The 14,674-nt window shown below is 28.9% G+C and overlaps 1 protein-coding gene across 1 annotated transcript in view; it reads left to right on the top strand.

Moving 5' to 3' along the window:
* LOC111041751 (hemicentin-1-like) overlaps positions 1–14,674 on the top strand; it is a 181,349-nt gene that overhangs the window by 82,216 nt on the left and 84,459 nt on the right. Inside the window, exon 2 of the mRNA XM_022326151.1 lies at positions 11,492–11,629. Within this exon, the coding sequence (XP_022181843.1) occupies positions 11,492–11,629 (138 nt within the window). The remainder of the gene's footprint in view (positions 1–11,491; positions 11,630–14,674) is intronic.

The raw sequence follows: 14,674 nt of genomic DNA, 5'->3' as shown, positions 1-14,674 counted from the left end.
AAAAAAAAAAAAAAAAAAAAAAAAAAAAAAATAGGTGGTACTGCGAATGGCAGAAGCGGTGAGCACTATGATTGGACTGCGATCATAAGCGTGTTACAATATTATTCTATTTATTACAAACAATGTTGGCTACTCATCCATTGCATGAGTGATGTGCCTAGGATTATGTTTTTCATGGGAGGTGAAGGGGAGAGCTGGAAATGTTGTAAACAATATTAAATATTTTAATTTATACTAATAAAAAAAATTTAAAAAACACTTATATCTACAACTAATTTTAAGTTATAACTAACAATAAGTTTACGTAAATATGAGTATAAAATATGATATCAGAGTATTGGTAAGTAAAGGTATATTACTATTAAAAACAAATTTTGAGTACGTAATATTTAAAAAAATTTGTAAGTAGGTACCATTATAAACCCCTACAATGTTATTTAGGAAACAAATATAAATATACTATATACCTAAATGAGAGAAGTAGTCAATCAATTTTAATTTAAATAATCATACAATTCATGGATCATAATGAATCCCCGAATCAGAGTATGACACAAACTACTCAAAAAGATTAAATTTTTTAAAACTTAACTTTTTAACTCAGTCATAACTAATTAGGTAATACTTTAATGAGTTTAATAATTTTAAGATTTTTAAAGTATAATAACTTAGTTTTTTCTAGTAAAGTAATTTGGTAAATAATTCGTTTAAAAATTTTTTATTCTATTTTGTGTAATTTGTACACCCGCACACACACTCGATTAAATTTTGAATGCAAATAAATGAATGGGTTAACTTATAGCTTAAGATACTTTCAAGATGTAATTTAGTAAATCTGTTATACAATAATTGTATAATGGTTTATAGTCTTACGAAATACCCACTTAATTAATTTTTGATTTTAATAATAGATACTATTTTTTTCTTTTGTAATAAATAGTTTTGGTTTATGGGCTTCATAGATTTTTTGGATGTATTATAATGTAAATTAATTTTAATATTTCGTATTTATATATCAAATAAGAAATATTTGTTCTTACAAAATCTTAATTGTTTGTATACATGTTATTTCAGTCTTGTCAAAAATATATTTAAAATTTGGCATTTGAATAATTTAGTTTTTAAGAACTCAATTAATAAATGAAATTATTCAAATGATAGAAGAAAATATCTTTATACTGCTATTTAAAATTGTTTATATTATATTGTTTGATATAAATAAATATCTTTCTATTACTATTTAAAATTGTTTATATTATATTGTTTGATACAAGTAAACATCTTTCTATTGCTATTTAAAATTGTTTATATTATATTGTTTGAAGGCTATTTTTCCTAGGAAAATAAATTTAATCATAAAATTGTTATTATTTTTTAAAATCTCATTATTTCTTGATTTAAATTGTTTAATATTTTCTTTACTTTTTAATTCGTGATTTCATACAATGGTATTAAAAATCGATAAATAATAATATTAATTAGATTAAATATACTATTGTGTTATATTAAAAAAAAAGAAAAATAGTAAACATTTTATTGCGAAGGATGTCTATTTATTACTTTACATATAGATACAGTTTAATATAATGTTGAAATATCTATACTTATGTGTGGATATTTTTTTTAACATAAGCAATAAAAAAACTTTTTTAGTAATTTGATTATTTAGATTACTCTCAATGCCCCAATTTATTAGTCTCTGTCTGTGTTTAAGTCCTTTCAAACGTACAAGAAACCAAACACTATTTTATATTCCATTCCTTCCAATTTCCCTTCTTATGGACACAAACAAGAACGCCACAGAATATAACCTCGACTTGATAAAATGTAGTCTCATGACACTTTACTTTTACATTTACTTACATATTTTCATTGTTAACTTATACAACTAATACTCACAGTCTTCATTTGTTTTGGATTACTATAACTAATACCTATGTATAAATAAACGGTTTATGCAATTCCTGAATCAATTTAAATGTTACTGAAATTCTTTTGTTATTCAAAAAACATTCAAAAGTCGAAACGTGAATTTGGTATTTGTAATATTTTAATGTAACCCAAAATATCACATTATTTTAAAGCCAATTTTCACTGATAAGTGATAACGAACATTAACATTATCTACCCACTGGGTATGGAGTTGAAGACCTTCCCCAGTTCTTCAATCTTTAAACTTTTGATTTATTTGATGGTATCAACTATAATAATTATTAATGATGCACAGATAAAATGTATAACATAGTGTTATGAAAATATAAAACATATATTAACTATATATTACATTGTTTTTATAACTAAAAACCATTAATTTACTTTAGTCTTTAATCATTCATTACCTTGTGTGGCTATAGATTAGACTCAAGTCATGGAAGAGTTACTCCTAAAGTATAACGATGGCCACTAAATAAATCAGATTTTTCTTTCTCTAACATTTATCAAGTTTTGATTAGTTTTATTTATCAAATGAATTTTGTTGGTAATCTTTAAAAGGATTCAATACCTTCTGCGTTTTCTACTAAAGTATACCTATCTTATGTCAATTCCACCAAATATCCTAGTAATCGAAAAGAAGTTCTGAAAACATATTTGAATTCGTCGTAAAGTTTACTTGAAAACGACATTTCCACTTTTGAAATTAAATTCTAAAACCAGATAAAAAGTTAATTTTTAAATTTTTTATATGAAGAACTTTAAAATGTTTGATAAAATGTATGATGAATTCAAATATCTTTTCAGAAATTTTCCCAGGTACACAAAATATTGACAAAAGACTTTAGGAAAAAAAAACTATGCCCCTGTCGTTCATTATTACTTATTTACATGTGTGAGCAGTAGTGTCTGGAGTAGCGCGTTTTCTAGTTCACCGGGTGATACTGCTGCCGTTAATCGCTTAATATTGTCGTACTCATTGAGAAAACTTTGTCAAGGTAGGCCGCACATCGTCGTATACGAGTATTCACCGTGACTGCTGATAGTTTTCTTTCTTCACTTGTTCAGTATTGAGTATTTATGTATCCATATGTTGAAGGATTGAAGGAGTTGGAAGAATTGAAGTCGTGAAGTCTCTGGTTGAAAATATACACCCTAAAACCTAAATAACCGCAAATTACATAAACAAATTTGTTAGTCGAATAACAGTGATGCTAATTGGTCATATTTGTTGATGTAAAATAGCACTTTCTGCTATGAGTTTGTGTTGTACTTTTTCTTGGGTGTGCTCGGTTTTTTACGATATGTTATAACTGCCGGTTACTTACTTCTTGTTGACACTTTGCTGGTAATTTTCCTATATACCTTATTTACGCTGGTTCATCTTGTATTTTTGTTGTTACTGGAAACGACAGTTTTCATTAGTTATGAATTAGGATGTGCTATTACTCAAGTCTCTTGTATTCTTGTTTAATTGTTATAAATATGACAATCACATTTTCAAAAATAACAAAAACAAACAACAATAAAGTTTATACGATTTAGGGGGAAAAAAATCACAGGGAACACTATAAAATATTCTGTTAAACCGGATATATCATATTTAAATCGTTTAAAATCGATTAGATTACCTACTTTTATAATATGACCTATTATTTTTGAGCAGTTTTGAATAACTAAATATAGATATGAATAAATTATAGTTTATTTCTGCAGATAGTTCTACAACAATTTGAATAAATAACTAGTACTTACTTAGTTATATTTTCTATGTATATACGATGTTAATAAAAAATAAACTCACTGACCGTATATTATGTACAAATTAATTTCTAACGTTGTATACAATTTTTATTTTAATGCCTCGTCCCATGAAAATAGTTAAGTTCATTGACTAAAATGTATAGAAACTGAACTTGTCGTTTTATAAAGAAAAATGGATTCTATTTATCATCAGTGTAAGAGAAAAAACTATTTTGTATATTTATTTATATTTACTCACTAAATGTAGATGGTTATTTAAAATTTAAAATTCAATTTTAACTGACCAAATATTTACAAAAAAATAATGTTAAGTTGTAATTATTTTAACATTTGTGGTAATCAAAATAAATGACAAATTTGTTAATTACAGAACAATTAAAAGCTTTCGAAATTTAAAGTGCTCTTATTTGAACAATTATTTTTAAAACATATTAAGTATTCAAAAACACATCTAATATTTTTTACAATTTATTTTTCGTTCATAATTGTAAGGACAATATCAAATAATACAAGTTCATTCATATTTTTATTTTTTTTACTGCTAGGTATTAAATTTAAATTTATCAGTGTAAAACACGATTATATGTAAATTGTATGATCTTAAACGTTGCTTTCGTTTCTATAAAAAAATCCTATTAAAAGCACATTATTCGCAGAAAAATTTAATATTTATTGAAATTGACAAATAATAAATATTTAAACCTTACTGTTTTTGAAAAGAGATAAACCATACAAGATAAATTGATGTAAGAAAAACATTTCTAGAATATAAACAGAGGTATTTATAGCAAAATTGTTAATATTTTATGAGAAATATTATAATACGATAATGGACCAGTTTAAAATGTTTAAATATTATAATTTAAATATTTGTTATAAGATCTGCGCAAAAATTATAATTATCTAATTATTTTAGAAATAAAATAGTTTAGTCTATCGTTTATTTTTGAATTAAAAAAACGTAGAATTCATATCAAATCAAAATGTTTTGTTTAACTAAAATACCTATAGATAGGAAATATATTTCGGAATTCCTTGTTTAAAATGTTAATTTAATATTTTATGAATGGATAGGATACTTAGTACAAAGCATAAAAAAAGCTGTCAATACGTGTTTAAAAAATAAAGAAATTATACCAAGTGTGAATTCAACTCAATTTTGAATATCAAATCATTTATTGTGCCTGTTTGTTATACATTTTGTATTACCTAACACATTTGCCAAAATGAGTGAGGTGAGATGAGTTAGCTATAGTGCTCAGATTTTTAAATTGCTATTTAAATTAGTCCGAAATATTTTAGTTTGAAGTTATGTGAGAATTAAGTAATTTTTTGTGAACACTATTTTTGGGACTTAGGAGTGCTTCGAATGTTTTATGTTTTATATAGTTAATATATTTAATTATAGTCTAGGTAGGTACTTTTAGACGGGTTATTGGTTGTTAGTTGGTGTAGTACTATTATAACAGGTGATGTATCGATGTTCTCAATAATTTGACTACAAAAAGGAAGGGGATTTGCGACAACATTAAACAATGTTGACGAAATATCATCAAACACTGTGTTTATCAATCTGATCAGAATATTCTTTTTAATACAATTGTTTTTGTACACAAAAAGTTGTTCTATTATAGAATACCGATTTCCAATATTCCGATACGAATAATTGTATACGCTGTGTAAAATGTTGTAAATTAATAATATTGAAATGGATTATGTCTGGGTATCATTAAAAATTATAAAGCATTTTGGTGGTATTGGTATTTGGTATTATCAATTTTCTCTTTGTACTGTGACTATGCGATACGTCAAAATAACTATCAACTGGGCGTCGAGTGTACTGAAAACTTTTGACCTAACTCCAAGCTCTTACAAAGTTTTAATGACACGTGGACAACGCGCTTGTACTGAGCGGAAGTAAGTGTGCATGGATAGAGCAAAGACACATGTGCAGAGAGGGTGAAAGAGAGAGAGTAGTAATCGTTATCATCTTATTCCACTAGATTCTCATGTCATGTTCAGGTCGGAAAATCCGTGAACACAGGAATCGAGTTTTTCCCTGTTTTAAGTATCTTACATAATTTTAGTTCTTACCAATCAGTGTTATAGATATCAAAACAGTTTCTACTAAATACTTCAAAGGTGGCTCTTTAAACATCACTCCGAATGACATGGAAAGAATTCCACATATTGTGCAGTAGACTCCCTGCGTCCATTGTAATACTAACTTAAAAACGTTTTAAAGATAATAACAATGGCTATTTATTCAACTGAATATAATTGGTTTTTCTTAATAAGTATTAAAATGCAATTCTACTTTTATTTATTTTTATTTATACCTATTTTTAAATATGTATTATAATATAATATACTAAACCTATATTAAAATTTGCTCGTAACATTCTCTCTTTAATTTTTAAAGTATTAAATTATTTGTATTATATAATACTATTGTTTGAAGTACTTTGAATTGCACTTTACAGCTTGGAAGCTAAAAAAAACTTTTTGTGAAATGTGTTTTATCAATTTTATGTGATCAGAATAAAAGTAAAGAATAGCACCATTCTCAAAAATCTCAAAAGAAGAATGGCCCTTAAAGGATCCATCCCAGAAACATTTCAATAAATTTTAAACATTTATTTCTGAAATTTTTTTAAAAATATATTGAATTTTTCTTATCGTTGTATTGATATGTGATATGTCTAATTAATTATAAAACGTTACTACACATTGTATCAGACGAGTACCGTGTCGTTGATAAATGTAAATATCATCAAAACAATTGTAATCTATTGATTAAAACGAAAAAATAATAACATATAACTTACATTATCAATTTCAGTATGGTGCTTAAGGGGTGCAATAGGATTATTAATCATTTAAAACACCACATTTAGGTATTTCTACTTAAAATTCAAGTTATGTATAACCAATATATCAAAAGTGCAGCCCTAATGTTAGTGTCAAGTTTCTTTTATTCAAAAATAGGTATTCTCAATAGGTGTGAGAAAATAAAACATTTTATTGTACCATACATTCCAATTTTCTTATATTGGTTCGACGAGAAAGGGGAAAGAACAAAATCAATTTAGAGAAACGCTCTGCATTGAGAACTCACTTCTTGATAGGCTAATGCTGCACACACAATCTAAAGTAGCCCCGAAAAGATGTATAAAGATCATAAATAAACATACATATAAAGATAACAAGGGATGCGAGATGTCGCGTCGGGGGTATCCGAGAGATCGGCCGAGCGAATTTGAGTGCGTGTGTTTTGTCAAAAGACCGTCACGAGGGACGAGACGTAAAAAAAGAAACAGCACGGAATCACAATATAAAGTGTTGTTGTATCTTTGAAACTTTTTTCGTAAATCCGAAGAAAAAAACCAGAGAAATGCGACTTCGGCTGTAGGAAAATATGTCAACGCTATTCGTCACCACCGTCCTCTCTATTGTATATAGCTCGCATTTCGCCCGATAGCTCTCTGCGCGCCAGTTAATAAGACGAATTCCGTATAGGTACTTTTTCAACGAGCGTCCAATAAAAGTTCAATTTTTCACCACCGCCATCGTGTCGGCCGTTCTGGAATTTAATGGGTTCATATAGATATCATCGATGTTATGACTTGAACGACTGATAGTGTAGAATAATACTAGTATAGAACCACTTTGACGAACGGTAGAGAAATAGGAGTTAGACGATATGCGATATCATATTATTGTTTATTAGACAAATAATATATTCAATACAATGCAGTACCGTTGTCCGTCTCGGCCAATAAAACGAGCGAGTAATTTCATATATGTATAATAATATCTGTTCAGTAGATGCGTGGAATTTACGAAAGATCGAATTTGAATCGTTATTCGCAATCGTATGTTCGTATCTCATAGTTAGAGGTCTATTATGTTGTAATATGAGTGGATAAACGGTTTACAATGTCATCAAATATCTTCATAATAGCAATTTAGGCGCTGGTATTATAGCGGTGTTCTTATATAATACTAATAGATTGTAAAACTCTATGTAAATACAAGCAGGACAGTGATGAATCCGCCGAAATTTTAATTTATTATTGTTATGCTTCATTAACTTTGAGCATTTTTTTAGCCATTTTCCATCTCCGACAAGTTAAAAAAAATGTTGTAAAAATAAGTACACACGTTACAATAATTATTACAAAGTAGTATGGTTAGTATAATAATTTTAAAATCGTAGGTAGAAACTCTACGAAATTTTACATTTCAAGTTTTTGAATAAAAACTTTTACAGCTGTATGAAATATCGACTATATCTCCCAGTCTTTTGAGTTTTATAGTTGCTCATACATTCAGTTTTGTAGTTAATCATACAGCGACGAAGCATAATAGAAACAAGTTTTATTATTTTTTGCAATATAAGTTTTAGGACGACAAAAGCAAAAAAAAAAAATAATAAATATGTTCTAGGGTAGGTACCAGATTAAAAAGGAAATTCCGTTGAAAAAACATATTATCAACTACATATATTGTTAAGTGAACTAAATAAAAATTTATGCGCTGTGGTAAATTCAGCATCGAATGTAAAATCCAAATATAAGTACACGAACAAAAAAGTGTGTTAAACGAAATAATAATATACAGATGCAATTATTGACGGTAGAATTTATCGAGGTGGTTAACTGATAAGAATATGTTGCTTTTGTAAAAAGTAATGTTCATTCATTTATACTTTAACTTTGTTTTGTATTATAAATCTGTAATTTCCTTTTTTATTTAATAATAATTTTGCGTATTAGTGTAAATGTTATAAATAGTATTGTTGAAAATTAGTCATGTAGTAGGTATATTGGAATGTTTAATCTGCATATTGAAAAATCTAATGTTGTCTATTTATTTCTTAGAAAAATAATTTAAAGAATATTATAACGATAGGTCAAATATAATTGAATATTAAATATGTCTCAAAATGCATTGTGTTGTATTACTTAGTGAGTTTTTGCAGAAAACCGTTTAAAAATAATATATGAACCCGTTAACGTCATTAACAAAATAAACGTTAGCGCCTTAGCTCCGAACATCTGTAATGCTATTTGATTATAGTAATCAGTTATTATAAACATTTCCACCATAGATAATACACACTGGATAGGGCTATGATTTAAAATCTTGAAGTATTTCAACTAGGCCCCAAATCACCAGCGCACATGTGCAAGACTATTGCTACTATTATATTACCACTAGTCCACTACATTATATAATACACACTCCGCCCAGGGCTACCTATTTCACTATAGGTAAATAATAAGCGCAATAAATACATCGGAGCCTAATAATGGGCTGAAATGGGTTTTGTTTCAAATGAGTAATCGAGTAATCAAAAATCGCCCTCTATCTTTTGCCGCTTTCCATACAATCATTGCTTGTCTATGATTTTAACAGGCATTTGGTTAATATATATATTATTGTCTTATCAAAATATCAAATATCTATTGAAGTTTGGTATACTCGGGTTATCGGGTTATCAAAAAATAAAAATAATGTTTGAAACGAACAAATATGTTATCAGTTCGTGTTTATTTTTGCGTAAATGACAAAGCAAAAGTGTAATTCGGCGAAACCAATACAGTGATGTACAAAGACGAGGAATTAAAAAAATTGACAAAAGTACAAAAAGTGGTTATTGAGCAATATTAACAATGTTCGGCAGTCGCGGATACGGTGCGTAGTGCGCATTCGACGACGTACAGCTGGAAAGAGAGCGGGTGCCAAGTCTGTCGGTCGGACTGTCAGAGGTACTGTCATGGAGGCCCACTGTGACCGGTGTTGCGAACAATATACAATACCAAAGGGAGGGGCACGCAGCTGACGACGGATGACTCGGTGATACCGCGGTTATAATCAAGGTGGATTATTATTATTATTATTTCCCCCTTGGTTATTATGCACAAATGTTGTACATCGCTACAAAAGTGATAACTCAGTGGATAACTCTGATACCTGTGCATCCGATAATGCAAAAACCTCAGAGTAATAATAAAACTTAAGTTTCAATATTATAAGGTACCTATATATAATTTAACCAACTTTATTTTTACCGATGTGATTAACCTGCGTTGGGAAAAAACCATAGACCCACGATGTGGAGAAGATAAGGTGATACCGTTCCCGTATCTTTCAATGGTACGATATTGACCCAAAAAAACGAGGCAGTTCGATAGTTCAGAATTTATCACCAGAGTACGCCACCATTCGCACGAAGGCCGACTTTTATAAGAGTAGTAATGGAGATTTACATTTAAATTTTATTTGAGTGTATTAAGTATTGTTCAAATGTCAATAATCTGCATTTCAACATAATGTATTTTATGTTATATTGTATAGATTATTAAAATAAACCAATTTTTTGGAATCATGTACCTACCAATTATTATGTAAAAATCGTATCAATATTACATAGTAAGTAGTCTGTGTATCGCACAAATTTATTTGTTTAAATAAAAGGCATCCATTGTATGATATTATATGTCCATTTATTAACTGATAAATATATGTATAGAAATTGAACTAGTAATATCTACATACAATAGGTATAATGAACGAATTTTAACTGTTAATAAAAACTCAAATAAACTACTACTCTCCTACTGACCCAAGTTCACCCAAATCCCTAAATAAAAAATCATAGTTGCAAATGCATTAACTAAAAATATTGTTACATTTTATTTACAATCTAGAATGTATTTTATATGTGATGCAGAACTAGAGCAAAAATTTAGCTAAGCAGTCTAAACTGATAAAACCGTGTTACATAGGTAATATAGTTGTTAAAATATAATATAATACAACTTCCTTAATTTATTGAAACCATTTTAAATTGTACCTAATTGAATAGAATAATCACTTAAAAATAAATCACAGATACTTAGCTACTATTTTTAATTTTTAAATAATAGTATCAAAAACAACAAAAATATGTAGATATTTTTAATATTTGATATTAAAAACAATGCATTCACAATATGAAAATCGGCCTTCGGGCGAATGGTGGCGCTACCTGCACGAGACATCAGCTATACTACCAAACTATCGATAAAATTTGTGACCGGAATGTGTACAAGCGGTGTCACCTTATCTTATAATCTCTACGTCATGCAATAAAACTATTCAATTAATGAGTGTGAGGAAAGCGGCAAAGTATAGGGGACGCTTTTTGATTACTCGATTGATCTCATAGGTCTACAATTTATTGTCTATACCAAATTGCCAGGTTAGGTACGCGTCCGATAATACCTACGTGTTCAGTCTAAAGTTAAACACAATAACTATTGTAAATATGCACACATGTCGTCAAAAACACTATACATGACTGCGAAATGTTCTACCGTCATCCTCAATGCTGTTGTTATACACACTACTTGTGTATGAGGTCTATGACGAAAACACTCAATTATCCTGACAAAAAAAAGTCTCAAAGAACATTTATTTTATTACTTTTCTTTATTAATTCCCATTTTTAGTGAAGATATATTATAATAAATAGAAAATAATCAAGTCTAAGTTCTATTAAAGTTAATTAAAACGATTATATTACATTGTATAAACACTTTTTGTATAGGTAAAATTAATAAATGTCATAATGACAGTGTTTTACAGAGAAAAAAAAATAACTTTACCTTGAGATATTAGATTCTAGTATATTACCGATTATGATATTAAATACTTGATTATAGTGGTCATTTCTGTTAAAATAATAATAATGTAGATACTTATTGAACTTAAATATTTTTTAACAAAACAAATTTTTTTTTTTCAGAAAATACTACCAGTTATAATAATGGTAATACGATTACAGATGCAGAAGAAGAGACGGAAAAAATCAGTCCATTTTGGTCATTTAATGACTCCGTTGACTTGACAAAATATGAACAATTTGATCATCAACGTTTTATAGGTAAGTTAATTTTTTATTCAATTTTCCTTTATCAGGGAATATTTAATTTATATAGTTGAAAGTTTTCTTTTACTTAATATGGTTTATTGGACAATTATACATTGTAAAACGATTTATTCAGAGAATTATTTGTACAGTTAAAATCAAACTAAAAAATAGGGGGTAATTGGGTAGCGCTCTGCTCTACATCAGGCGTCTAAAGAGTCACTGTAATAGATGAGTTAAATCGGAAGTCATATTGAAATAAAAATATTATTTTATACAAAAAATGATTCTACACGAAGACGGTCTGTGAGCCAATAATATTAGTTATTACTAAATATATTTTATGATTTTATTTTGATAAAAGTAATTTATTTTATTATTAGACATTAGTATTACTCTAAGTAAAATTTATTTTTAACAAACATAAATACATAATACTGCATTTGTGAACGACATTGTGTGTATAAAATATAAAAATATACTCTAAAAGTTTCAAGTACCCACGAATAATATTTTTGAATTGCAACAAAATAACTTAAATCGTTACTCTTGATTTTAATCTGTGATTTCGTTCAAAATTGAACTTAAAATATCTTTAAAAAAGAACTGTGATTACATATTTTTTAGATTTTTAGGTTACAGAATGAACTATTTATTGGAAACCTTTTTTTTATTATTTCAATTCTTAGCTATACAAATTTAATATTGTATACATTTTTAACAACAAAATAATTTGTAAATTTGCAATTTGATACATTTTGTCATCATTTGAAATTTAAATGCTCAAAAAAAAAATTGATTATGTACTTTTAATATTTTAAGCTTTTTTATCTAACTAATAAAATTGTGTTTCACATTTATGGAAAAAAAAAAACTAAAAAAAAAATGGAAATTGAAAATGTCTTTAAATGATAGTTCAAAACGAGTCAACGTGATTTGAATATTTTATCATGTATAGAACATGATAAAATAAACATTTGCTAAAAGTATTTACGTTTATTCGCTTTTGAATTACGACAGAATAAGTAAATCGTTCCATCAGAAATCGAGTAAATATCCAATGATCCAAAAATAACTTCAGACTCTCATAAAAAAATATTGTGAATTTACTATTGAAACAGTTCGGTCTGTGGGGACCGATTATCTCGAGAAAGGAAAAGTCGTTGAGATTCGATATCACGTTTAATCTTCATTATTTAAATAGAATTTATTATGCGTACGTATAAAAATACTGACGTTGGGGCAGCTAGCGTCGCGAGTGCACCGGCCGGCAATTTAAGCGGACGAGAGGCTCGTATACGACTGCCCTGACGAATCAGTCTAATCTTACAATAATATATTGCGGCAATCGTCGGGTATAGCGGAATGTAGTCGACCGTCGGCATTTCGTGACTTTAAAGCGGTTTCTGCTCGGTGCCGCGGACGGGCAAGAGCCGTTTGGTCGCTGTGCTGCGATTCCTCTGTCCCGTACTCCTTCGCCTGTATCGGCGTCCCCTCTCGCAGTGATCTGATTTCCTCGTGTCGTACGTTCTCCGTCGACTGGTCGTCCTCAACTATTATGTGCCCTCTTCGCTCAGGCCGCTTAGGTCGCACGGCTCGCTTTTCGAACTCTGATTGACACTCCAAGTAGGTTTAGTATCTTTACTGGTGCCGGTTCTGCTTCCGCCAAGTCGTCCGCGGTTTCCGGCTTTCGGCGGCTTTGTATGTCTTCGGCTGGATGGACTGTTGGGCTCAATGGTCTTAGTGTATTCGGATCTTCTGAGTTGATGTTTACTGGTTGAAGATTGACGGAAGACTGAATGTAGAATTATTAATGTGCCCGGTGTATATACTATGATGTTTGCCGACAGTAAGGAACGGATTTTGTTACATTCGCTCTAACCTCCCCTATCTATGGCTGTACTTCGCTGGTATGTGGTGTTGAGTGGGTGAGCTAAGAAATTGTTTAAAAACTCTCAAAAGTGCGGTTTTCTTGAACGCCGTGTTCGGATTGGTGGTATTGAAATGGGCCGTTTTCTAATGTGGTGTTGCATACCGTTACAAGATCAACTTTTTTTTTAAATTTCCATTTATAATAACTTATGAGAATCCTTGTATTACATTTTCAAGTTTTTTGACCAAGTGAAAATTTATTTATCAAAAAATTTAAAAAAAACCAATAAAAATCGAAAGTCTCATGTGCCTATAATAAGCTTGACATGAATCAAATTATTTTGGAAATGTTATGGTTTACCTATAGAAAATGATTATATAAACATTTAGTGAAAAACTTTATGCATCTAAGGTATTTATGGTATTTTTTTTTAGATCTACACCAAAAAAAAATTATATATTCTCTTCAAATTTTGACAAAAACTGATTTTGTATAAAAATTTCAGTTTTTCTCTGCTCTTTTGAAAATGTTAAGGAATTCTAAATTTTTAAATCCCGAATATAATTAATAGATTCACACGAAAATACTGAAGTCGAAAATTAAAGCATTGTTCAGCACACAAAAAAAAATAAATACACACATCATTGGAAAATCAATACATTCATAGCTCCGCTCTGATATCCATAATAATAACTACGTTTTCCAAAGGCTCCACTTACACTCACAAATAAACTACATTTTCCTTCCCATTTGTATACAGATTTAGTGGATCCACAACTGTTATTAGTTCCCATAGTGGTAGCAGAATATTCTACCTATAACGAAGAAACTAGATTCCGGTGAAATATTGTGTGTTTCTTATGTATAACCAGTAAATATGTTAAGTTTTTAATCGAATGGTTTAAGAAGTCATCTGTGAAACAGTTCATCTCGCCGTAAAAGTAAAAGGAGGAAAGGTACTTATTTTAGTGAGTGGTGAAATTGCCAAAACGACTGCATTTCTTATGTAGAATATAGTACGACACTAAAATATGTCACATAGCCTTGCATTACATCTTAGATAAGAAATTTTTCTATTGTTTCTAAGTCCGAATGTATAATCGTTTTTATCTACCAACTATCTAAATATTATTAGTATTGTATTCAACACCATAACTGTGTGATCTCAAGCCCTTTTTATATTTTAG

The sequence above is a fragment of the Myzus persicae genome, unplaced genomic scaffold, assembly GCF_001856785.1.
Source record: "Myzus persicae strain clone G006 unplaced genomic scaffold, MPER_G0061.0, whole genome shotgun sequence".
In the NCBI taxonomy this organism is placed as follows: Eukaryota; Metazoa; Arthropoda; class Insecta; order Hemiptera; family Aphididae; genus Myzus; species Myzus persicae.
This window is presented reverse-complemented; position numbering and strand designations above follow the sequence as displayed.